The sequence below is a fragment of the Aythya fuligula genome, chromosome 2 (genome assembly GCF_009819795.1).
Source record: "Aythya fuligula isolate bAytFul2 chromosome 2, bAytFul2.pri, whole genome shotgun sequence".
NCBI lineage: Eukaryota > Metazoa > Chordata > Aves > Anseriformes > Anatidae > Aythya > Aythya fuligula.
This window is the reverse complement of record NC_045560.1, coordinates 20,347,360-20,375,017: the sequence shown is the minus strand read 5'-3', so window position 1 is coordinate 20,375,017 and position 27,658 is coordinate 20,347,360. Positions and strand designations below refer to the sequence as shown.

The window sequence follows — 27,658 nt, the reverse complement described above, 5'->3', positions numbered from 1 at the left end:
ATTGATATAAAGCCATGGAAGTCAGCTATATAAATCCACTTTTAAGAGCCTGAGAAATTTTGATGTCAGTAAGGGTCATTTTACTAAGGGTCATTTTACTAGTTTGCTGCATGCCATAAAACTGTGATGAAAAAATCTGGATTCCCTTCTAAATAAATTATTTATATTCCTTTTCCAATGGTAATATTGAATTTTGGTTGTGGCTGCACTTTTTATCTGTTCTTTGATGACCTCTCCTGGAGATTTTCTTCTGTGTCATCCTGGAATTTTAGTGGATTTTGCTTCCTGTAGGTAGGAGCAAAGGCCATTGAGCCAGTTGTGAGCTTTTGAAAAACAATTTTTTTCTCCGTTGAATTTAATCTGACATGGGTGTCTCAGGCTTTTACTTGTTTCTGTCCATTACGTTGTTTTTTTTCACAATATATGTTAGACTTGAATTTCAAACAGATGACTCAATGAATACTTTTTTTTTTATTATTTATTTAATCTCTGGTTATATCAAGTCTTTCTGCCCTGTTGACAGTCTAAGAGTTTCAAACTGATTTGTCTCCTGTCTTACTTTCTCTAGTCACTTCATTGTCTTCTTGCTGTTATTTTGGCTTCTGTGTATCATTTTTATCTAGCAATGCTCCCATTTTGCAGACCATTTCTGCCTATATTTCATCACATTCTTGAGCATTAAAGTGGTTGAAACAGAACCTTTAAGCTGAAAGGTCAGCATTATCTTCTTAAAATCCATAGGAAATATGTTATTGATTTCAGCAATAGTCGGATAAATCTGTGATGCAGTTTAGACTAATCCTTCTACTGTGTATCATCATTACCTGAAACTGAAAATTGTTTGATGGCGGAGCAATTCCATTTATGACATGCTTATGCTAAGTCTCACCAAAAAAAAAGACTGAATCTCTTATTATGGACTCTGCACAGGACAGCTATATAAATAATCATAGAATCATTAAACACTTTAGATTAAGAAGGACCTTCAGAGATCACTGTGACCAACTCTGTGCTCAAGGCAATAAGTGAGTCTTGCCTGAAATATTTATTCTTTCAATGTATATAAAATATATAAAATGGGGAGGTATTTTTTTTTAATTTAAAATCAATACAAGAATTGCAATAAAAGTTGGGATTAAGTATTTTAATTTCAAAGCAATATCAAGGAGGTAGAACAACAGAATATGCTTAAGACAGGAATAAAACAAAAATCTAACTAATATAGGGAAAAGAATTAGGCAGTGTGACTGTAGTCATCCCTGCTTCATAAATACTCATCTGACTTTCAGGTTCAGTTGTAGTCAGAGGGTAAAAGCCCTTGTAGACTTAATGAAGCAAGGCAGGTCATGGTCATGGGAGACAAGGACCCGTTACAATTTTGTTACCATTTATTCCACTTAATTTTTGTGAGACTGCAGTAACTTCTTTAACAGCTAAAGTCATCTTCATGTTATTAGACCAATTAACTATTTTTATCTTAATAAGGTGTTGCACAGTCCTTGGATAAAATTGTGGATTTACCTCACAAAGGTGAAATGAACTACATGAAATATTTTTTTTTTCTTTCATCTATTCAAGAAAATCAGTGAATTAAAACCGCTGGCCTAAAAATTTATTTTGTGTCACAACAACTATAAGCAGGTTCCAACTCAGTGGCATCACAGGAGTAAAGCTGAGGAAGAAACAGATAAAAGTTTGCCTCCATAATGAGAGTGGAGAAACTTTAAGGAGACATTGAGTGGAAGAATCTCATTAGAAGAGCTGATTGATATCCATGGAAACCTTCTCAACCTTGTAAGAAGGTTGAGAAAATAAATAACCATAGGAATAATTACTGAATAAGACTCAGTGCAATGTTATCAGTTAACTGGAGGATTAAAATGAGGAAGCATTTAGATTTGGCCCCTCCTCTAAGCCATCAACAAAATGAACACAGTGTATGTATGAATTTGTAATGCAATATGCCTTTTTTGAAGGAAAAGTTTCCATGGTAACATGGCAGAAAATCGATAAATGAGTTGTGGTGTGATCTCAAAAGTGCCTCACCTCCAGGTAAAGTTTGATGCAGTATGAAAACAGTATAGTTATCAGCAAACTGCAGACAGTTTGTGTAATTCAGCTGGCCACTTAATTTTATTCATGGATGACTCTAACCTCATCCTGTAAGATCACCCTATTCTATAACTCTAGTTTCTCCAACAGTACAATTTAAGAATGAAATTGTTCTGCCCCATGGGGCAGCTGATAACAGCTTCAATAGTCATACAGTAAATACAAAGAACTCATGACTAGATTAGTTTAACAGGTTTGCTAGTATTTTAATGACTTTGTTCTCCATTATATGTTCTGTTTCCTAGTATATCAGCTTGATCTCATTAAACTGCTGAGGTTAGAAAGATAATTCACAAAAATTCTCATTTACAGAATGATTTTTTTTTTCAGGCAGAATTTCTTATTAGTTTGAAAATTAATGAATATATCACAAAATATACATGTACTAGTCCTGTATACATTTGCCTTCAGTTAGTCATAGTAAAGGTGATCTCTAGACACAAATAAATCACAGAATTGCAGAGTGATTGAGATTGGAAGTGACCTCTGGAGGCCATACGGTCTAAACCCCCTGCTTAAACAGGGCCACCCAGAGCAGATTGCACAGGCCATGTCCAGGTGGCTTTTGAAGATCTCCAAGGAGGGATATTCCACAGCTTCTCTAGGTAACCTGTACTAGTTCTTCATCAACTGCTGAGTTAAAAAGTGTTTCCTAATACAGACAGAAAGTCCTTTGTTTCAGTTTGTGCTCATTGTCTTTTGTGTTGTCACTGGGCACCACTGAGAAGAGCATGGCTCCATCTTCTTCACAACCTCCCTTCAGTTGTTTGTATACATTCATTGATCCCCCCCCATGAGGCTTCTCCAGGTTAAACATTCCCAGATCTCTCAGCCTTTTCTCTTTAAAAGAGTTGCTCTTTTAAAGAGTTGCTCTTTTAAACTCTTTAAAAGAGTTGCTTCAGTCCCTTAATTATGTCATTAGTCCTTCACTGGACTCTCCAATAGCTCTGTATCTCTCTTGTGCTGGGGAGTCCAGAGCTGGATTCTACACTCCAGATGTGTCCCATCAGGTCTGAGAAGAGGGGAAGGATCACCTCCCTTGACCTGCTGTCAACACTACTCCTAATGTAGCCCAGGATACTAAAGAGCATACTTTGAACACAAGGTCACACTGCTAGCTCACATTCAACTTGGTGTGGACCAGGACACCCAGGTCCTTGTCTGAAAAGCTGCTTTTCACATGATTTGCTCCTAGTATATACACTTCAAAATAAATAAATAAATAGAAAAAGAAACAAACAAAACCACAAAATTTGAGCTCCAACCAATACTCAGATTACTCAAAAGATATTCATAAATGCTGGCAGTATGTGTCTCTATACTAGTGTCATCAAACCTCAAGACGACAGTTTCCCAAACTGTGTTTATTTAAAGGCATGCTTATCTACTTTGCCTCAAATAATTATAAAATGGACCTAATCAGTTACTTCACATCAGTTATGCCAGCTGTGACTTTGGACCAGCGATGAAAACAGATGTTTAAGATAAAATTTCAATGTAAATGGCATGCTATAAATCTAACTGCAGACTCTCATTGTTGTAGAACTTGAAGGAAAGACACCTGACTGCTTTCAGCTGTGATGAAAGGAGTATCACAAAGCGTTGCTTCCACCCTTGGTGCTTTCTTGCTATCAACAAAGGTTGTACATTCATATGACTTTCAACAAAGGTTGTACATTCATATGACTTTCATCTGCTAATTTACTGAAGACAAAGAGCAAAGAACATCTGGCAGTAGAATATCATAGTATATCTAGCTATATACTTTAATGGGTCTCATTCCATTGATTCTGTATATATAGCACATACTCTTATGACGGCAGAATTAGAAAGACTTAAAATCTGTGGAATTAAAAAGCCCTCAAAGTTCAGAAGAATGACTTTTTTTTTTTTTTTTTTTTTTTTCTTTCTTCAAGAAATAACTGAATTTGCTTTGTGCTTGTAAAAGTTTTTGTTTGTTTGTTTTGTTGGTGAGATCACTTTTTTTTTTTTTTTAACTGGTGTTCATTGTGGATGTCTTTATCAAATAAAGTTTAGTTTTGTAATGTAACTAAATCTCAGCACAGTCTGATTGAATTCTATTTGATTGCATTTGTAAAGGTGTTCCTTGTGTGGGGTCCTGTTACTGCAAAAGATGTCTCACTTTCATTACTATGTATAGTAGAGGCTTCATTACACAGCAGTAATGAGAGAGAGAGAGACTGCAAAGGTAGTAGACACTCAATTAATTAACATTTGGTCTCAGTTGAGGAGAGAATATAGTATGTCACACTGAGTAAAGACCATTTCCAAACAAACTAAACCTCTAGGAATAGGTTACTTAAAATTGCATGCTTCTTAGCAAGGCAATGAAAGAAAAGGTTGGTACAGGAAAAATGAGTTTGTTGACCCAGGAGAGCATTTGATAAGTCTTTTTATAACAGGGTAAACATTAGGTAGTGCCTGAAAGTAAGATTGTGAATTCTTAATGCCAGATCAACTTCCTTCCCTGTAAAGTCAACTGATAACCTGTCAGGAAGGTTTCTTAGGCAGCTTGATAAAAAATACCTTACCAACCAGCATGCAATTTTTCTTCCCATTTATTTGCTGTTTCAGAAGTTACAGTCACTGCCTGAAGTAAATCTTCATAGCAGGGCATTGTAGCACTACAGAACCTTTTCACTTTGCTCACAGTATAGGAATTCACTCCCATTAAGAGGCTGTTGTTGAGAAACCAAGAGCAGCCCATACCTGATGAGCTAAAGGAATGTATTACCTTGCACTCTGAGAAATGGGGTAAGGGTGGGTTGCACCTGGTGATGGTAGATGATTTATCTCAGTCCTGTTATGTGCTCATAACTCTGGTATCAAAACCTGTAAGTGTGCCAATAAATAAAATAAAGAGTACTTTGTTGAACTGCAGTGTCAAAATATGTGAAGATGGCATCAATAGGTGGACAGAAAATTACACGTCAATTGGACATGTGTTTGCAACAGCAGCTAAGGCAGCTTATGAGAGCTAGTAGTCCTCTACTGTGCTAGCTACTTCCACTACTATTTGGTACAAGAGGAAAAATAGGCGTTAAATGTTGTTTAACAAACAAACAAACAAACAAACAAAAACACTGTGTTATGATACTGCCAAAAATTTTACAAAGTATACAGGACACGTAACACCAATAATTAGTTAAAATTAAAAGAGTTGCTCTCTTATGCACAGAATTCCTTGCCCTATTCTTTTTGCAAAAAATCCCTCTGTTAGAAATGCATAGTTAAAACTAGACACTGAAATCTCTACAGAAATTTGTTGCAGAAAGTCAGTTGCAGAAAAGGTCACGTTAACTTGGAGATAAGAAGACTTTCATATGGAAAGACACAAAGTGTTGAGTATGCACTGCCTTGGGAAAGAAAGGACTTGATTACAAACTTAAAGTATTTAAAAGGCCAATGAAATTATCATAGGAAAGATCTGCTCAGATTAAGGAGGATGGCAAAGCAAAAAACTTGGACTTGTACTATTTTGAGAACTGACAGGAAAAGCAAATTTCTGAGCACAAATGGATAAGTAGCAGTGAAAAGTTAAGATGAAATATTCAATCTGTGCAGCTGAATAGTGAGTGCTACACTGCAAAGGGCTAAAACTTCAAAGTTGGTATCTTAAATTCCTTTCTTAATCAGCACTAAAAGGAAGAAAAACTAAGTGCTTTGGTAAATCCTACCATCTTTTATTAATGTATCAACAGATCAGCTGTGTACTTTCTTTTCCAGCACCTAGTTCAGAAAATATTTGGCTGACAATGAATAAAATTAAAGGATATCAATCCAGTCAATAGTTGCAGACCAAAATTGCATGAATTAGATGTCAGGTGTTACTTTTTCCCTATGTTCTCTCTGTGCGGTAGATTTTGCTCAAAGCAGGCACTATCTAATATGAATGAGAAATGTTGTATATGCATATTTTCCCAAGGAGTCTTGGTGAATGAACGCAGCATGAACAAGTTAGTTTTACATATGAAATTTAGAAACAATTATGGTAAAAGGCTCACTTTTCCTCTGCAGGAGATGAAGCACTATCATAATGGGCTAGTTTAGATCCAAAGATGACATTTCCCAACGGTAAGTGCCAATGGGATTCCAGCTTTTTTGTCAAAGGCCTGGAAAAACTATGCCTGGGATATCCAGGAAGAAAACTTGACACTGATTAAAATAGATTTCATTACGAATTTTCTTGCTAGAATGTGGTGGGAGAATTTGTGTGTTATGTTTCTTCTCATGAACTCAAGATTTCAGCCATACTGTCACAGGATATATCAGAGTGAGAGTGTTTTGCTGTGTCATCTGTGGTTCGTACAGTGTCAAGACAGATACTTCTCCAAAGGACATATACTTGTTTACTGATTTTGGCTGATGTGCATTATGTGGTATTTATATTAGTTATATTTTGTTCTCTGCATTTAAAAATAAGAATAATAATTTAAAAAAAAAAAAAAAAACATGCACCAGGTGTCTTTCACCCAAGAAGAGTTCCTACTAGCTGATGTTGGTACTTGCTCTACAGTGAATGAGTTTTCATAGCATATTAATTTGCAGGTCAAGTAAAAGGACACAACTCACACATTGGATAAAAGGATGAAATGTGCAAAACCAAGCAAATGACACATTCCCATGTAAAAGGTTAAGTGTGGCTGAAAACAAATTGTCACTGCAGAAATGTTTTTGACTGAGAATCTCTATCCACTTTGATACTGAGATGTGTTGTACTGAAGAGAAAATGTGCAAATAAGTGAGGTTTCAGTAGAAATGGTGCTCCACTGCTTACTGTGCACATAGACTTCTGTTATTCTGTTTTTTTGCAAAAGACACACATTTAGAAATATTTAACAAAGTAGGAAAAAAACAAAAAAAAAACAAAAAAACAAAGCAATGTAAACAGAAGCAAATGAAACCATTCAGCTACTCTTTCTAGTGCAATATCTAAAATAATAGTCAACTTTATGAATTGAGAATGAAATATGGAAAACCATTTGTCATATTTAACATTCTAGAAAGAGAGGAGTCACCACCCCGCTGCCCAAATTAGCCCTCCACCTTTATTGGGTGGTGAATATATGATTTCTATCTGCCTGAGGTGTAAACATGATCTTTTTCCTACAGTTGGGTGGAAGGCCTGGAAGTAACCTGGGGCAAATATGTGGGCATCACTGAATTCTGCTTTTCCACCAAGCTGTTCAGAAAAATGCCCATGGCATTCAGGCACTCATGCTGCAGGAGGAGATATTTGGCTGCCAGCAGGGCTCCATGTCAATGTCTCACTGGGGCTGAAGAGGTTTACCTAAGAAATGCAAGAGAAAAGCCATCCTGAATCAGTGCTGCTAGATAACTACACAAACTTTTAAGGTAGTAATTTAAACATACAGAAGTTTAAATCATGTTTCCAGTCCTATATTCCATGTGTTCCTATATTCAATGGTAGTTATAGTCTTTTCCTGAATACCATGTTACTATTGGCAGGGGCTATAGATATAGGCATTGCCCTTTATTAGGAAAAAAAAAAATAGGCAGAAAAAGAGACTTTTTGTCAAGCTTGTTAGCCCTTTTGGATGCTGTGAGCACTCTACATATTGACTGAATTCAATAGGCATTGGTGTTTCAATCCTTTGCAGACTCAAGCTCTTAAATACTTTTATAATTTGTTAAATGTGAAAAGCCATCTCTGTACCTTGTAGAATATTCAGCCCCTGTAGGGCTTTTCCTTTGATTGCATTACCAGCCAATGCTGAATAAGTGAAGCATTACATTTACTCATAAAATGTAGGGATTGCTTAAAGGCTTCACTGTAAATAACGTGTATTTATTTTATGAGTCATTATTTTCATGAGTATATTAAAAACTGCATTAAAATTTTGTTTTGATGCTTAACAAAAATTGAATAGTTGAGTTCTCTCTTTTCGTTATGCCATCTTGTGGATTCACCAGTTTTATTTCAGTAGGTATTGTTAATGGAGTTATATCCTACTGTTCGTATAGTTTAAATAAGTGACTAGAATTAGAGAGGCATGCTTGCCTTTTTAATTTTTTATTTATTTTTTTTCTGTTGAGGGATGTCTTGGCATTCATTTAAATCAAATTTATAAGCCACTGTTTCTAACATGATACTGTTTAATGAGTTTTCAAAAGCTAAAATAAAATGTGGGCTTGCAATTTCTTGGGAACCAAAGCATCTTCCTCCATAGAGAAACATATTTACTGAAAGACAGATCTTTTCCAAGATTTCAGATTGCTTTATAAACATCCTGCTATACTCTCAATATTCCCAATTTGCAAAATTTTCTGTTGTTTTGGTGGCAGTGTTTTTTGGTGTTGTTTTGTTTCTTTTTTCTTCTTTATTTTGTGCCCTATCTAATGCTAGACATTCTTCCTCATGCCTCATCACTGAAGCAGTGTATTTGCAAATAAACGGAAAATGTCTGTAGGTCACGTCTTCTACTGTCTTCAGTCTCTGTTGAGGAAAGTTTTTTAGCAGGCTGTCAGATTTCAGCTCACAATGCTTCATCACTTCCATATCCTGGAATAGAATAAAAAGGTAAAATTTTACTAGTAGTTTTACACTGCTAATAACACAATTTAAACATACAAAAGTAAAATTTTAGATTAGATTCCATTAGATTCCACTTAGGCAGGAAGTTTTAGAAGTGTGAGAGAGAGCAGAAGAGCCCACATAAGGTCTTAAATGCAAGTTAGAATCCCAAGACATTTTCAAATTAACATAAATCATACCAGCATGTCTAAGGCTGCAAGTTCATGAAGAATTTAAATTGTCATAAGCCTGCATGGCCAACAAAAGAAAGAGTTTCACTCACAGTTGACCCTTCCTGCTACCTACAGTGCTTAAGGGTACTGTCCTTTTGATAGCAGAAGTCCTTGTGCTGCATTTAATTGAAGTGCAGTAAGGAAGATTCTTTTGGTATTTTGCTGGTATTTTTCAGATCCTTGGTAGGAGGCATGTAAAGGCTTGGAAATTATTTGGAGAGTGGTGGGTAGAATTCATTGGATGAAGATGTTGATTTACATTACCTTGGTGTGTTCATTAAACCTAAAGCATTGAGAAGTTAAATTTCAATGGGGAAGCATCGAAGTCTTGGAGTCTAAAAAGAGTCTAGTCTTGGAGGCAAAAAGTCTGTGGCATGATGATTGCTGTTGTCATACTGGTTTGTTGATAATCAAGGTTATACAAACTTAGTAGGCTTTTATTCTGATGTAATAAACGGGTCTGGTACCAGCCATTAGAACTGAGCACAAAGAGAAAACAATCCTGTTCTATTACAGCGATTTTGAAAAATTTCCCCCAGAGGGGTAGGAAGGGGAAAGCGTTCACTTCTGATAGTAATCAGTGTTTCAGGAAACAGCTTCAGAGAAAACAACCAGCCATGGTGCACTGGTGACTATTTGGCTTTGTGTACTGTCAGAGCAGTCCTGTTTCAGCCTTTCCTTCAGATAGCTGCAGGGGGAAGAGAAGCAGCACAACACAGATCTGTACACAGTTGCACTCTTACCATGGTATCCTGCACTGAGAGATTTCCCGATCTTCATTTTTAGCTTATATGATTGTGTAAAATCAAAGTCACACCACTCACATTGGTAGAAATCCTCTCAGAATTGGTTTATTGAGGTGTTGCCCATTCTGCATGATGTAAGAATTTGCATGAAGATAGTAAAATGTCATCATCTGCAAACAGAGGAAGATGGATGGTAAAGGCAGAATTTAGGGACAGAAATATGCATGTTCTTGAAAATCCCTGCTGAACTTGCCGCTAATGCAGTGCTTCAGGTCATGAGGGTGGAATCCAGTATTCACTAAGAATAGAATTGTTGCAGCCATTTGGACACTGTTTTCCCTGAGCCAGGCAGCTTAGCACAAAACAGGCAACAACCACCTCTGTAGTTCAGGGGATGATATCCCTCAATCCTCTAGTCCAGTATTATTACTGATCAATAGATACAAGATGATCATAGTGTATTTGGCTTGATTGCTTTCTCGGTGTGTTGGTCCCATCAATAGGACATGCCCCGATCATTATCTTCTTTACAGAGAAAAAATATTTTATTATATAGTATGCCACTGTGAATCACAGTGAGTTTTCCTTCTGTCACTTTGATTGATGAAGAAGGTTGCATGACATCCTTTTCTTCCACAACTCCTTCCTGACTGATACTGCACAAGAAAGTCAGAATGTATGGGATGCTAGGTCTGCTGAGATCAACACATTTCACTGTGCTGCTCTTGCTCATTTGTGATTGTGCCTTCTCCATCAGCAATCACTGAGCTCAGAAAACTGCTATGGTGACATCATGAATCACTACAACTCCTGTTGTAGTGACTGACCTATGTCAGTGGAGTACAGGTGTAGCTGGGTCTGACCTCTTATCAGGATCCTAGGGTTCTGAAGTGTTTTCTATAATGTTTGCAAGATTAAAAGGAAAAGATTAGTGCCAGGGTGGGAAGATAATAGCCAAACAGGGGACTGTAATATACTTTGCACTAACTGCCACTTCTACACTTTTCCAGAGGAACCAAATCTCTGGGGACACTTTACATAGACTCTGTTACAAAATCTTGGTTACTGCTAGCTGTGATTTGCACTAAAAGTACAGATGGTGTGAGTAGTAATAGACTGAACAAGCTGTCTGCTCCTTGTTTAATTCTACAAAATGAATTTCTAGTCAGAACAAATTATTATTGCTTTTAAGTATTTGTATGTCCACACTGGATTAAAAATAAATAAATAAAAGTTAACCATGCAGTATTGGCCTGATAAACCAGAGAAAACATATGGGGAAGATACAAAATAACTGCACTTAGTATCATTGAATCACCATAGAGTGGTGTGGGTTGTTAGAAGGGAACTTAAAGATCCTCTAATTCCAATCCCCCCTTCTATAGGCAGGGATACCTCCCACTGTACCAGGTTGTTCAAAGCCCCTTCCAACCTGTCCTTGAATACATCAAGAGATGGGGCATCTTCAGCTTCTCTGGGTAACCTGTGCCAGTGCCTCACTACCCTCTGAGTAAAGAATTTCTTCCTAATATCTGATTTAAATCTATCATTTTAGCCTAAAATAATTGCCCATTGACCTATCATTACATACCCTGACAAAGAGTCCTTCCCTAGCTTTTCTGTAAGTCTCCTTCAGTACCAGAAGGTCTCCCTGGAGCTTTCTCTTCTCCAGGATGAATGTCAACTCACTCAGCCTGCCTTCTTAGGAGAGGTGCTCTAGCTCCCTGATCATCCTCATGTATTGATCTACATCTAGAAGAGTGGGCTCCCAGGCTAGGGACTTTCCTGGGGAGTGAGCTGTGCTATGAATTACATTTCCAATAAAAGCTCTTATGACATGACAGATCAAAGGCACAAACTCTGGTACGTCATAGAACCAGGGCTAATTGTGACTAGCATTGCAGGAAATAATATCCTGTTGTGGCCTAGTCAGTTCTGGGACTCCTGCAGAACAGTCAGTATGGAAGAGGCCCTGGCTACTTGTTTAACCCTCCTTTTCTCCCTAGTGACTCCTTTCCCATGACAGTTCCACAATCATCCTCTGAATCCTCTTCAATCTAATCTCAAACTTTATTTTTTATGTATTTATTCTTAATGTTTTGGCTGGTACACTAGGGCTTCTTTCATGTTATTGTTTGTTTGTTTGTTTGTTTGTTTTTTCTTCCCCTCTGCTCCCCCCCCCCCCCCCCCCCCCCCCCAATCATATAAGACCACTATCCAGAGATCTCAGATCAAATAATTGTCAGTATAATTTTTTCTTGATTTTTTTCTTGATTGTATCTTCAGGTGATATCCGCACCTCTCACCATACTCACAGGTCCAGCTTTTCTGTCAAGAAGCAAATTTCTATGCTTCAGTGTTCTTAACATTGAATCAGGGCTTTGGCGTGCAACCCAACATTCTTGTCTGCATTGAGAACCCAGCTGTCATATGTAGAAAGGTGTAGTTTTCCTTATATTATTATTGTCTTCAGTGCATGTATCCTCAATTCCATTATAAGAGCCAAACTCTTGGAAGCCACCATAAGGTGTGTTTGCTCTGAAAGTGATTAAGATTCCAATGAATACACAATCAAATACACTCTGCAACTGCTGTAAGCAGAGGCGGAGTACAGATGAAATGAAAATTGTATGAGTGTTTTTTTTTTAGTTCTCCCTGCAAGCAGTGTTTACAAGGATGCAAATGAACACTTACTCTACAAATCACTTAAGCATTAAATTCTTACTCAAAGCTGTAGACATAGGCCCAGACTGTCTTTTTTTTTTTTTTACCCTGAAAAATTTAGTTATAAATGTCCAAATCACCCTTCTTTTCCTGTTTCATTTCAAATACAAAATAAGAACTTTTCCAACTGTTTCCATCTACATTTATATTTGATAGTCATCTATTAGTTTCCTATCCTAACAATATTATTGCAGTGTCTTTTCAGACCAGAAACACCCAAGTGAGAATTGGTGAATGTTCTGTGATCACCTTGAAGGGGAGTGGTCTGTGGCTTTTAAAATCCAGTGGGTTTTTTAAAATCCAGTGGATCCAGTGTGGATGCTGGATCCAGCATGTGGAGAGCATGGTGTCCTCTAATAGTGAGGACTGACAATTGCAACTGAGTCTTCAAACACAGTTTTGTGAGAAGACTTGCTCACTATAAGTAGTACTGATGTTTAGTTTTAGAATTTTCTTTGTTAAGTGCCCCAGAATTCAGTGTGGACACTTGAAACCTTTCCTGCTGCCTTATTCTTAATTTCTTGACAAAGACCTTGTCAAGAAAAAAATCTTGTGATGGTAGGAGACACTATTTCTTTTAATCTATTAAGAAGAAATAATGGCATACACACCTTACCAAATGAGATCATGTACTCTGAACAAATAATTTTGTTCCTCAAAGAACAAATATTTTAGAATGTACTTAATTAGCTCTATCACTTTGTTTGCTTGTTTGTTTGATCACTGAAATCTGACATATCAGTAGATGCATCTTCAATTTGTGCATATGATTCAACAAACGTCTTCTTTCTTTTCTGCATTTTTTAATATTCTGTATTTTATGCAATAAGTCAATCTTCTCCATCAGGAGGATTTCTATGGCTGTAAATATGTATATATAACTCATTCTCCAGTATTTTTCTTCACAGGAAAAATACATAACAATGTCACAGACAAAACTTTTAAACTGTCTTCAGAAAGAACAATGGCAATACCCAGTAGTATGGGATGTATAGGAAAAATCTTCTTTTTTCAGAAACTAAGAGTACAATGTCAAAAGGCAGTTTGGTCAAGAAACTGTTAATCTGTTGTAGTATTTCCATAACATTATCCTGCTATTTTCTTTCTTTTTTATTATTTTTCGTTTCTCTTAATTTTTGCTAATATCAATCTGAAAGACAGAGGAAGTTCCAAGGAATTACACTTCCAAGCTATTGTTGTTTGTTTTTTGTTTTGTTTTGTTTTGTTTTGTTTTGTTTTTTCCATCTGTTATCAATGAGTGTGCTACAATGTGTACAGCAATACCATGTTGTTTTGACCAACATGATGGCAATATTCCTGTTTACCTGTATGCCTGACCCCACATCTTTTAAGCTCAGTTCACAGCCCTCTTGCTTTATCCCCAGCTAACTGAAATTTTGGCTTATTTTCTGATTGTCTCTTTGATGACTTGATGAGAAAGACAATGAATTTTGTCATACCCATGAATGAGTTGCCCTTACCAACGGGAACTTGTGAAAGTAAGAGATTTTGGGGTATAAAATTCGGATGAGAGTAACAGCGATGATGGGTTTCCTAAGACAGCTGTGACAGTCATGGCAGCAGCCAGAAGGATGCCAGACCATATGTATATACACTTTCAAGGGAAACAAATAGAGCCTGCAATTTTTTATTTTTTATTTCAAGCTGAATGTAGTAAAAAATGTCATTGATTCTCCATTCTTCTTCTGATCCCATTCATGACCTCCAAAATGAAGATAACTGTGAGAGCAGGTGGTAGCTGAAAGCAGTTTTGTTCCTGCATCTGCCTGTGCATGCATTTTGAATTTAATTTTTCATTAACTTCATTTCTTAAAAAAATAACAGAATGTGCAGAAGACCTTATTGTGCCTGCTGAAATTTCATGGGAGGCAAGATTTTCTTCTTGTATCATGATGATTTAATCCATTACTCTCCAATTCATTATTCATTCAAAATGAAGTGGTTAAAATGCTCATGGAAGAAAATGGTCACCACTTTTCCATGGCTGCTATCTGATAGGAAAAGCTACCTATTGTGTCTTACATAGCAGCATACAGACATTTTCCACCACAGCATTTTGAAACTGTTTTATACTTGTTACTGCTAATGTCTGTCTAAAGCTTTTTACAGTAAGAGTAGTCTTCTAGCTGCCCTGCCACAGCTTTTATCTTTTGGATGCATGATGAGTCGTGGGGTTACAGTTACTCTCCATAATGTTGAAAGGAATAAATATGTGTTCTTTGGGCAGAATGTAAATGGCTTTTTCTTGGCAAATACCATCTAACCGCAAGTGATGATTGCTTTTGGTAAATCTAAACATAATTTTGTTGTAACCTGCACTTTGATTTAGGAGGCAGAGATCACTGTGTATGTACCCTGTAATTACATGGTATTTACCACAGATATCCTACTGCTGCTTGTAATTTATGATATGATTAAATGACCAACATTTATCATCAGTGAAGTGTATGCTGTATGATATACGTCCTTCATAAACTAGGACAATATGGGTGCAACTTAAGATCTCAGCCCATTTAAATTAATTTTTGGTTTAGTTCTATCTAAAGGCATTTTCTGTTTATTTCCTACAACTCTTCCTCCAGTAGTTATGTTTTAGCTAATCAGTTGATCATTGGAAGACTTATACAAACCATTTAATATCAGTAATTCATGCAGAGTTTCTTTCAGATCATACTGAACTTGAAAGGTGACCCGTTAGCAAAGTTCTAAAAGACATGAACCACATGTACTTCCATGTCGTTTGTACTATGGCATACAGGCACAGACACAGTTTCATGATTGTATAGTATACAATGAAGTGTCCAAAGATCCACATACAGGCTACCCATCCTAGCATGTGCATCCTTCATATATAATATATTCTAAGATATTATAGTTTTTACCCACTTATATTTTTGTTTGTTCTCCCTTTTGTTCTGCTTGTGTACTCTAAGCCAAATGTTTTCACAGATGCACTCCACAACTGAAGAGTATAGCTCAAAATGATAGTGAAACAATAAATGCAGGAAGGAGGGAAAGAAAGGATGAGCTCAAGATTGGTGTCTGCTTCTTCAGCACATGGTATATCTGTTACTGTTCTGGCTGAGTATTGGTTTTCCTTTGTTCACCAGCCCCTCCTTTATTAGACTGTAGTCAGAATTAGACCAGTGAGCTGATCTTTGTTGAAAATGCTTTTTGTTTTTGGTTTGGTTTGATAGAGATTGGCATCCAAAGCATTACCTCCCCCCACACAGTCATGTTGGCAAAAGTTCACGAAGAGAGGAGAAAAAATGCCCAGGGAGATCTGACGAATGGTACATCCAGATTTTATCACCAAGGCAAAGTCATGGAAAGGCTCAGAGCCATATGGTATCCCACCACAATGGCTGCATTGCAGGAGTCCTCTCGGAGAGGGGATTCAAAGTGCAGAGACCATGGTGATACGTCTTTGTACTCCCAAACTTTAACTGTGAAACAGATATGACCAAGAACCACTTTCTGAACAGGCACACATGGACTTGCTCTCCTGAAGCCCAAGTCATGGATGAACATCTGTGTTCCAGCCTCTGGAAAAGAGAATGTCTCTACCAGGCTCTATCTTCTCATTTTGAGCTCTATTAACTGCCAAGTAGTCCTGTCTGAGGCAAGCTTATACTGCCTCCCATCTTTAAACCCTGTGTCCAGCACAAACAAATGTGGTGGACAAACTATGAAGCAGAGAGCACGTAGCTATGGTGGGGAGTGGGAATATTGGATTAGTGCAGTGTGGTAATACAGGAGGACAGAGACAAAGCAGGAAAAGAAAAATTCTGTATTTTCAAGTTCGCTACTACAAGTTTGATTCAAGAATGATTTTTATGTTTTTTTTTAATGTTTTACAATGTTAAAATACCACTTTCCCTAGTAGTTCCATCCAAACATTTTATTAATGACATCTGTGCAGGTATGAAAATGTTTCACCCAATCAGTGAAGGAGATGTATAACAGATATAAAGTTCAAAATTAGACTTCTCCCCAACAGCTTCATCCTAACATTTAGTAACACCAAGGTTACTGCAATGACACAGCTGCTAAGATATTCGTCCTAAGCAAGATAATCCTCCTGCCAAACTCTTTTCTCTGGTTCCGACCTGTCTAGGAACGGCACTGATCTTTGTTTGGCTAGAGCTGAGAGGCACCTGGGAGCTATCGCATGGCAGTATCTCATTGAGTAGATACAGTATTTCATGCCTCTGCCCAAGAATTTTCTCTGGGGAAGCATGCGCCTGATCGGACAGGAACTGATACAAGGCATTAGACTCTAAGTAACCTTTGAGTTTGTTTCTCCTGAACGTGAAAGCATTCATGGTTTGAGTCATTAAAAATATGCAAACAGATGTGTCAGTTACAGTTAATATTGAGGGCTGCTTTAGTCCCTCATAGTGTCCTTATTTGCAAGTGCTCATCTTGCTCTTCTGCTCCTCCTAGTGATATCTAAAAACCTCCTGACAAGGAATATCATGTGGCATGTCAGAAGATAAACCTTTACTGGAAGAGTTTCACAATACATAATCCCCTAAATCCCTTTGCTGAATTGAATGGGATATTCATCAGAACGGGTTACATTCCACCAGATCATATACTTTTTGCAACAGCCATGAGATGGGAAACTACAACAAGCTGAGAAAATTATTGGCAGTGACATACATTACACATTCTCAGTTTTTCCAGATAATGCTTTCAGTATTAACAAAGCAGCAGGAAAAAAATGGTGAAAAACCAATCTGGACTTTAAACATCTACATAAGATAACACAGACATAGAGCCAAGAGTATGAAGATTCTGGCTAGCATTTCTTTTTTTCTCTCATGCAAAGACACACAAGAAGTCCTTGTAAGGTTAAGCAATTAAGAAACAGTGTTATACTCATGCCTTCTGGGGTTTAGCTTTCAGATAGCCCACTTTTCAGGCTGAAAGGAGAAATGGATTGGTGCATTCAATCTAGTCCAGCAAAAGCAAAGCCAAAAAATACATGAAATCTGTTTTTAATTCATTTTCCCCAGAAGGCTGCAAGAAATTATAAAAATAGCATGAGACTGGTTCATTTTTAAACTGATCTAGTAAGCCCATTAAAGTATTTAACTTTCATGGATTGTCTGAGGGATGTGGAGTTTCTGTTACCCTTTTGTTTAATTACACTGTAATCTTAGTGCAATTACAGTGACGATAACATTCTTCCACACACATAACAATAAATTAGCCATCTGGGGATAAATGACATTACTTAAAGCTAACTTCAGCGAAATATCAAAGAAATACTAATGTGGTGTGTTTCACACAGGGTGTGAAAGTATATTACACTGTTTCTAGAAATCATCATTCCAATATATTTTAGAGACTTAAAAGCATAACATATTCTTGAATTTGATTCATCATGAAATAGTGATTGAAAAATATCAGGAAAAGCACAGAGAAAACACATTTTACTGTAACTGAAAAAATATGCAGTGCAGTTTTGTGGTCTATGCTTTAAACGTCCATGCAGTATTTGTCAAGTTCACCAAATAAATATGTGAGCAACACCATTCCTGACACATTTTATTCTCCCAATCTTGCCATTTTTCCATTGAATATAAAACTGTATTCTAAGTCCTTTTGTGGTGTAATACCAGCAACAAGAACAGATTCATCAAGTTTTTACTGTTACTGCTGAAGACAAAAAGAGGTAAGACAAAAAATAAGTGATATGTCAGAAAAAGCCAGTTGGACAACAAAATCATCCTAAAAATAAAATACATCTCAAAATGTTGAAGTTATTCTCAGCAGCTCCAATTAAAATAATCACCAAAAACTGTCGTACTGGGCTTTCAACTAAAGAGGAAACTTGTAGCTCTGATCTTTTCCAGATATGATCATAAGTAAATGAAAAATATTTTGAAAATATATTTTGAAATGCATTAAAAAATAATAATAATTCTACTGACAAGGTAAATTAAGAGAATTGTAGTAGTTTATAAACCTCAAATACCTTTTTTTTTTTCTGGTAAGGAGCCTGGTCTGGTTTATTCTTAGTTCAATTCTATGATGTTAGTTATAATTGCACTAAGGCAAATTAGGTAAAAGAATGGAATTAAGCTGTTGTAATAAGTATTTCACATCTAAACATATTTTTTCTAACCTCATAAGAATATGTATCTTATGTAGTAATCTTTTATTGCTCTAGAGAAGAAAGAGTAGCTGCAACAAAAGGGCTGAAATTTTCCCTGTTATTTGAAACATTATATTTTCTTAAAGATATGAGCATGTAGAAGTGTTAATGTGTATGGAAGAGTCCTTTGTAGGAAGAGTCTGTTTTTTATAGTCTCATTTACATGTGGCACAAAACGTAATTTATTCTCTTATATGAACAGAGGAAAGGTTTTTGCAAATTAGTTGTTTCGTGTGTTGCAAGTTTGAAATGAGTTTTCCTGAATGGCTAATGAATAAAAAGATATCAGAATTTTATTAGGTGATAATTTTTAATAAAGCTTTTTATTATAAAAATCTTTTGAAAGGGGAATATTAATGCTGGTGAATGACTGAAGAGAATCATTTGCTTAAAAAGTAGCATTTTCTGGTGGTAGAAGAATTTGGACTTCACTGATACTTCGAAAACACAAATGCATAATTTCTTGAGTTATGCTGGTGTCTGTACCTTACATCAATCTCAGCTGATTATTTTTATTTTTTTATTTTTTTATTTTTTATTATTATTATTTTGCTTAAACAACACTTCTAAAATTTTCTGACATTCCTACTGTGGAAAACTTGGTTGTGCTGATGGCAGGTGAGGCCATAGCTTTACCAGAGGATCTCTGTTCTCTAGCATCTTACTACAGAGAAAGTTCATTAATACCTGTTCATGTAGTGAAAGATGTTATGTGTTTGGGTTTAGTTTGTGGTTTTCTCTTTCCACGTATAGAAATGTGACTTTCAAATAAAAGAAACCTTAGATGGGACATCTGTGAGCCGGTATTGCTAATAGGTTTGGATTAAGGTACTACAGTGATTTGAGCAAGGCTGCTTATGCACACACATACATCATCAGATGGCCCTGAGGGCAGAGGCTGCAGTTTCCTTCCTCCTCTTGTCTATTACAGTACTCCAGTAACCTTTACAGAGGGTGTAGGTATGTTTTACTAACTCATTTCTCTACCTAAAAATGGTATTCCTATCTAAAAAGCAGTAACAATGTTCTGATTTACATATTTAATTTATCTGCTGCTTTCTGTTTGTAAGTGTGAATATCCAAAAAATACCAACATGGTATTGCAGACAGTCTCATGCATATGGGCTGAGATTCTGCTGGATATCATTAAATGCAATAATATTTGACTCAGAATGTGCTCGGTGTGAGAATCATTTTACCACACCGAGCACATTTTACCTTTTTAAACCTTTATTTTACCTTTTTAAACTACTACTAGAAACTCAGTCTTACAGGATATTTATTATAAACTCTCATGTCCTACTTCCCAGTGCCTATCTCTTGTCTATTTTTCCCACTGCCCTGGCAAATAATAATTTAATAAGAAAAAATTAGCAAGAAAAATGAATGATCATAGACAGTGAAATGGAGAACTCACTGGAAGAATTTTTGATCCACTTTCCCATTTGATCTATGTTTTCTTTGGCAAGATAACTCTATCAGGTGAAGACTTCAAGATGGTATGTGAACCTGTTTTAGTTTTAGTTTTTTTTTTCTTTTTTTTTTTTGTGTTTGTTTTTTGTTTTGTTTGTTTTTGTTTGTTTGTCTTTGTTTTGTTTTGTTTTTAAAAGGCCCAAGGTAAGTCTTTTATCTTTTCTTTCCTAGTATTTCCTCCATCATAGATGAGGAAGTAGATCCTCATATAAGGTAGATAACACATCCAGTTTGATGTCAGTCTTTAAACGATATGTAATTGCGAGGCTGGGGAGTAAAGTTATGACAATTGTGGTAAATATTAGTCTATAATATTTATAAAGTACTTTTTTTATAAGTACTGTACTTGTGCTGGATGATTTCCATGAAAAATATTTGGTGCTCTTCATCTAAGATGGTAAAGAGGAAGTGGAAGTACCACTACCCATGGGGTAGCTTCACAGTCATAGGAGATGACCACCCAAGACAGATCTCCTCAGAAGGCTTTAATTATGCTTGGACAAGAGCAGATGTGGCCAGAGAATCAGGAAGTTGCCAGTTCCTCTGCAGTTTTCTCTCTTGGCTGCACAAATAGTTTTCAGAGGAATTTGGAGGCAAATGAGCAGTAGAAGTTGTGTACTCTCACCCTATTTAAATAAGAAAATGAACAGGGAGAAATGAAAGGAATAGTTCCATTATGTAGCAAAACATTTCACTGTGCTGTGTGTTATTACATCTCTGTAAAGCTTATTGCATATTTGAATATACAAGCTCAAATCAAGGCTTTGCCTTGGGCGATCTGGGTTGAAGCCTATTCTCTTAGGGAAACCATTTTATTCTGGTTCGGCTGTTTTGGAAGCTGCTCTGCTATTTCCGTTCTAGTTTATATGCTGTGAGGGCACTCACATAAACCCACACTGAGCTGTATGCTCGAATGGCAGCTCTGCCTTCACCCAGTGACAGTCTCTCTCATGCAAAACCTTTCATTGTTCATCAACTGCTGACAGACTCTTTGTTTTCCAGCTAAGTAACCACAGTTTGTTGTACTGCTAAGGCTTTTAATATATGCTTTTATTTAGCATTAACTGCCTGATAAGAAAATGAACTGGTTGTTTTTTTATTTTTAATAAACAGTTATTTCTTATTTTTAATTTTCTTTCATTTAATATTTTATATAAGATGGTTAGATCTTCCTTTTGTAGGAAAGGAAAAAACTTATAATTTGTTTGGAGCTCCAGGTTCTTGCATCATTTTTTTTTTTTTTTTTTTTTTTTAATATATACATGTTCATTTATTTTTAAGCTCCCAGTAGCATCTTTTTACTTTTCTGATCTGTTATCAAGCTACCTCTCAAGAAAAATATATACCATATGTCTTTCACTTCCCTTTGAGTCAACATCTTCAGCCACATTGTATGGCAAAAAATAAAAGCACATTTTCTAGGGATTTTCTGACATGGTTCAGATAATGTCAGCTATTGTGGAAGGGGAACAATCATTTTCCTTTAAAACACATCAGGTTTGGTAGATTTTAAGACTGATATTCATATCTGTAATGGAATTATGAATGCTGATGTACAAAAGGTATATTAGCTAACACATACCATCATGGCAAAAGCACCTTTTAAGTAGATTTTGTTTATGAAGGTTTGGTTGAACTTAGCTGACATTTGGTCAAGCTCTATGGAAAGAAGGGAAAGAAAGATACGGGGTTTTGTTGTTGTTGTTCTGATGCCTGTGTCAAACTGTTTATTGATAGTTATACAAAATGCTTTGGAGCATTCCTGTTCTTCTTGATAAGTTCATTGTTTGGTATTTCAGGTTTAAAATAAATAAATAAATAAATAAAAAGTATTGTTTCACATTCTTATTTTCAGTAGAGATCATTTTGTAAAAGAAGCGGTTTTATAGTCTTTTTATGAGAGCAATGTCATGGCTATTTCAAGGAGTAATTCCACATCAGCTTATTTCATTGCTGTTACCATCTTCTATTTTATTTTTCTGCAGATGCAATCACTCTTTTTCCCCAGAACATTTTCTTTTTGCCAGAACATTTTTCCCCTTTTTGAAACACAAAAGGTATAGAGTGGGAAACCCCTGACCTAGGATGGAGCTAACAATTGATGAGTATAAGACTGTGGTACATTAAGTGTTCTGCTTCAGCTGCAACCTTCCATCTATCCTCCACTAGAAAATCAACAATCTTAAAACAAACAAACAAACAAACAAACAAACAAAATAGAAGTTTCATTCATTCAGATAAAACATTGCATATTTAATAAAATATGTGATATGTAAAACAAAATATAGATTAGGTCATATGTAAAATAAGTTAAATATTAGTTTAGGTATTAGGCTGTGTCAAGTGTCCCTGACAAGGTTTCAGTAGCAGGGGGCTACAGGAGTAACTTCTGTGGAAGGGGGGCCCGATAGTGGACACAACTGGTTCTAGCCAGCTCCAGCAGCCCTACTTCAGCACACAGCTGAGCCCATCGGCAAAGCTGGTGAGACCTCTGGGAAAACAGTTTTAAGAAAGAGTGAGAAATGCTGCAGAGGGAGAAAGGAGTAAAGGAAGAAGAGTCAGAAATGGCCCTGTGAACTCCAGGGTCAGAGAAGGAGTGGGAGAAGGTGCTCCAGGCACCAGAGCAGAGATTCTCCTGCAGCCTATGGATGAGATCATGCCAGAGCAGGTACTGGCACCATAGTCTGTAAAGAACCCTATGCTGGAACAGGTGGATATGCCTTGACAGAACTGCCACCTGTGGATAGGACCCATGCTGGATCAGGGTTATCCTGAAGGGCTGCAGCCCATGGTTAAGACTAACACCAAAGCAGGAGAGAAGTGTGAAGAGGAAGGAATGACAAAGTTGAAGTTTTATGAACTGCCATCTCCCTGTGACACTTAGGAAAGGAGGGGAAAGGTAATAAAATTAGGAATAAAAGGGAAAGTGTGTGGGGGGGGGGGGGGGGGGGGGGGAAGGTGTTTTTTTAACTTGTCTTTGTTTTACATTATCCAAACCTATTACAAATGACAAGAAATTAAATTAGGTTTTCCCAAGTCTAATCTGCTTTGCCCATGGCAGCAATGGGTATGTGATCTCCCTGTCTGTATCTCAAACAATGAGTTTTTCATCTTATTTTTCCCCTTATTGTGTTAAGGAAGGGGAAGGAAGGGGCAGCTGGCAGCAGGCAAGGTTAGATCACCAAATAGGTAAAGACTGAAGTGTTGCAATACTTCAGTCTACTAATCACATGCACAGAGATGTATAATTCATTTATGCTCTGTATTCAATATAAGGTATGACTTTAAAGATATGACTAATTGTTTTAGATTTTATTTTTTTTTTAATCATAAACAAAATTATAATATATTGGGACTTTTGTTCTAATTCAGCTAGATGCTTAAGTGAAGAAACAGATTAACATGATGTCAGATATGTTAAAGCAGGCTCTGGTTTATGTAACTTGTTCATAAGGGCGTTAGAAGGGAGAAGATAATTATCAATATAGATGTTTCATTTGTATGTTGTCTGCATATCCTATGTTTTATCTTATCTTTATAGACACACAGTAGCAACTTCAAAGGCCTCATTGTCTGTGCTGCTTTGAATTCTGTTATTCTTCCCATTTAGCAAATGCTATCAAAAATGTTCTAAGTGATACCGATTTTGTGTACAGCCAGGAGTAGGAAAAAGAAACCACAGAAAGTTTATGTGCAAATTGTTTTAGTATTATTTTGATATTACTTCAATAATCAGTTATGCCCTGAGATCATTATGTGCATCCAGGGTTATTCCACTTAAGCCACTGAAATGACAGGTTAGTATATTCAACAGAAGTGATGGGAAAGCTCAGTTTTGTCATCCCTAAATTTAAATGAAATATTAGAAATGAATTTGCCAACCAAAAAATTGATGCTGAAATAACTGTGCTCTTTTAGAACAGTGCATTCCATTTTTGATCTCAAAAGATTTCTCAGAAAATTCCCTTAAACAAAAAAGTCTACTGCTGATTATATTAAAATGCAACAGATAAAGAGCATATTTCAGAGAGGAGATGCAGATGTGAAGTGCATTTTTAAATCAACTAAGGGTTCTGCATCAAGAGAAAATCTACTTTCATACATAGCTAATTAGTTGTATATATATATTTTTTTTTTTTCTCTATGACATTGTGTGTGCATTTGTACAATATGAGGACAAGGAATATATCCCCTTTGATTTAAAGGTGGCTATATTATTAGTTCATCCTTAGTTTTTGATAGATTTATATGTACATATAAAATTTTAAATATTCTGAGCACTCATTTCTGTCTGTTTTCATTCCAGTATTTAGAAAGCATGTTATGCTTCTAGATAAAGTATTTGTAGAGAGGCTTGGAAAAGAACTCTATCAACTCCTCCCACAAAGGAGAGGTTAAGTGGTTCAGGAAATTGTAGGTCTGAAATATTCTTCCTTGACTAAATGAATCAACCGTGAACATTTACCACTGTCAGAAAATTAGGTCACAGATAACATGAACCAATTTTCTGCAGAAGTCCAGGAATAAGTTAATTTTACATTTGCTACTTTCTTTAAATTGTAGTGGCAATGATAAAATGTCCACACTCAACAGTGGCTACAGCCTTTGAATCTCTGGGATGATTTGAAGTGACTTTGTGTTTCTTTTCAAGTTGTTCCAATGCATGACTGGAGTTCTTATTAGAATGATCTTCATGCAAGACCTGCCTGCTTCCCAGCTATCATCCACCTCCTGCTTTCCATTTTTGTCCAAAGTAAAGTGGCATCCGGCAAACACTTGGAAATACGCTGTTTGGTTACTAATTACGTGCACTGATTTACTTAGTTATGTGTTCCAACACAAGCAAGTCTTTTGTTTTCCTATTGTATCTGCCTCACTATTAGTTATAATGGTAGCATTTATGCTGTAAATGGAATGAAAGCATGAAAGGGAGACTGTAAGTAAAGATGGGAGCACTGTGCAAGTAATAAATAAGTAGTGAAGTATTAAGGTTAGTAGTAACACATGGATATGGCTGTAAAGTTTTTGTTTATATTGCCTTCAAACATTACTAAGGAATGGTTTCAAGGTTATAGAGCTACTGTGGAGTGTGTTAAAATATATAACGGGACTGTTGGCTATCTTATAATAACGAGCAATAAAGTTTATGTATTAATTGTAATTATGTTTGGACAGTTTTATATTTTAATTGATGTTTCTCTGTCACCATCAATTGGCAAAAGAGAAAAATTGGTATTTATGTATTTAGTTAAAAGAATCTTAAGAAAAAAAAATGCAGTTTAGTTCTAGGAATTAATTCAGCTGTCCAGGATGTGGCCAGATATTAAAATACCATGTTCTTTGAATACATAGGTGTGCTTTAAATGAAGTAAAGGTAGCTAGGTGCCTAACTGATCATCTTGCTAATACAGATTTTTTTCAAAAGAATACTTGATTGTATTTTCCCCATGCATGCTTTCCTTTTCTTGGGGTTCCTATCATTTCCACTTGAGTTGATTGCATGGTACTTGAGCTTAAGCTGTAGCCATGCAGGAAAATTATTCCAAAGAGCTATCTTCGTATTTGTTTGTTTGTTTATAGCATCTTATCACTTCCAGGACTAGTTCCATAAACAGGTTGCAAGCATTTAGAAAAATGTTTCAGAAGAGGATGGGTGCAGAAGGCTGCCTAAAGCACTCCAGAAGCTTTTAATTGCTCTCAGAGATTTTCTGTATCATACTAAGCAAACCATTTAAGTCTGTTTCACCTCCCAGTGGTTAGGATGGAGAAATGAAAGTTTGGAAAAGAAACTTTTCATTAAGATAGTGGGGTTGCACATTGAGGTTTTTAAATATCATACAACTGCAGGTGACTAAACATGGTATTTCTATCTTAAGAGTAATTCCAGGTATACCACGTAGTTCTGGAATTTCATAAGAGAAGGAATATCATGTTTAAGGAATAGATTTTTATGCTTTTTCAACATGTGCTGTATTGCATTGACACTACATTTTAGAAGAAAGACCTTCTTGGGCTTCACAGTAAAAAGGATTATGGAAGAGAGGAGACTTATATTTGAAGAAGGAAAAGAAAACACAAACATAAATAGTGTTGCAGTGAGTGCTATCACTTTGCTAGTAAAGTACTAAATTTCTATGAAACATTTTCCAAATACATTTTTTTTTTGTTCAAAAGTGTTCAGCCAACTTGAATATTTTTGTTGTTGTTATGATATCTGCAGTTTGAATACAATTCATTCAATCAGTAGAAGGAGGTAAAGCAAGCAGCTCAACACCATCTGGTAAACAGTTTAAGAGCTGATAAGATGCAATATGCAAAGTTTAGTTTTGAAGTTCTGTTTGTAGCTCTGATCAACTTAAAGTTTGTCAGATTTGACCAGCAAGGCAAAGGCTAAAACAGAACTTAAGAAAAGATTTACTACAGAGTAATGGAAGTTTTTAAGTCAGGCTCTAGTTTGGGCTTTTAAAAAGTTAGTCCCTATAGTTAGTTGGAGTTGGCGAGCCTAAGCAATGCAGGTTTGTTTTTAGACCATAAATTGTATAAAATGGCAGGGTTTTCCTGCCATTAAAATATGCAGGTGACTGTTCTTCAAAGAACTCTTGTGCCAAACTAGTAAGAGCTTTTGAGCGAGCACTGCTGATGGAAGCAGTACATGACACACTATTAATCTGAAGACTGTTGTGGATTAGTGGGTAAATAGGATAAACTAATGAGATCTAACACTGCAAAGAATGTACCAGAATAGTGGCTTGCCTTATAACAATGAAAAAAATAAGAAAAAAAAAACACTACCTTTTCCACTCTTCATCTGATTTTTTTTTTAAAAGGTTGTCACCTCTTGTTGTATGAAACGGTCTCTTAATCTGTGTCTCTACAAATATTAAAAAGGGTTAGCCTAATTCCTGAAAAGGTAATGATTTGCAATAAATAAATGAATGACAAAAATACAGGTTGCCAGAAAGGATGGAAAACACTGGAATATGCATGGTTCACTTTGATAATGCCATATATCTGCATTTTGTTCATAACTAGAACTGTTCTTCCTTGGGTCTGTTTTTCTTTCTGTATGAAAACTGGCTTCTTGAACTAATTGTTCCATTGTTCATCTTGGATCTTGTTCTTCTGACAGGCCTCACTGCAATCGTCCTTCAATTCTAGCTCACTATAAAACTGGTGGTGGGATTAATTTCTCTCAGATGACCTGGCAATGCCTAGTTAAACCTGCCATTCTATTAAATCTTTTCAGAAGTTACTGAAATGGTCTCAATATTTTTTCTTTATTGTAGGTTTCATATATACTGGAGAAGTTGTACATCGAATGTTAACAGCTACACAATATATTGCACCCTTAATGGCTAATTTTGACCCCAGTGTGTCAAGAAATTCAACAGTCAGATACTTTGATAATGGTATGTAGTAGTCCTTCATAAATAAATGTGTCTGTGTCCCTTGGTTCTTCATATTTTCCTAAATAATTATTTTTGAAAGAAAAATTGAAGATTTTTTTAATGTTTTGGGTTTTTTTTTGTTTTTTTTTTTGTTTGTTTGTTTTTGTTTTTTTGTTTTTTTTTGAAACTCACAAACTGTATAAAGAATGTTCCTAGACATCCATAAACCTTTCTTAATT

At 36.0% G+C, this 27,658-nt stretch overlaps 1 protein-coding gene across 2 annotated transcripts in view; it reads left to right on the top strand.

The window, feature by feature from the left end:
- Positions 1-27,658, top strand: part of PLXDC2 (plexin domain containing 2) — a 264,388-nt gene that overhangs the window by 167,476 nt on the left and 69,254 nt on the right. For both annotated transcript variants that reach the window (XM_032181687.1, XM_032181688.1), the window contains exon 5: positions 27,318-27,440. In XM_032181687.1, coding sequence (XP_032037578.1) covers positions 27,318-27,440 — 123 coding nt within the window. The remainder of the gene's footprint in view (positions 1-27,317; positions 27,441-27,658) is intronic.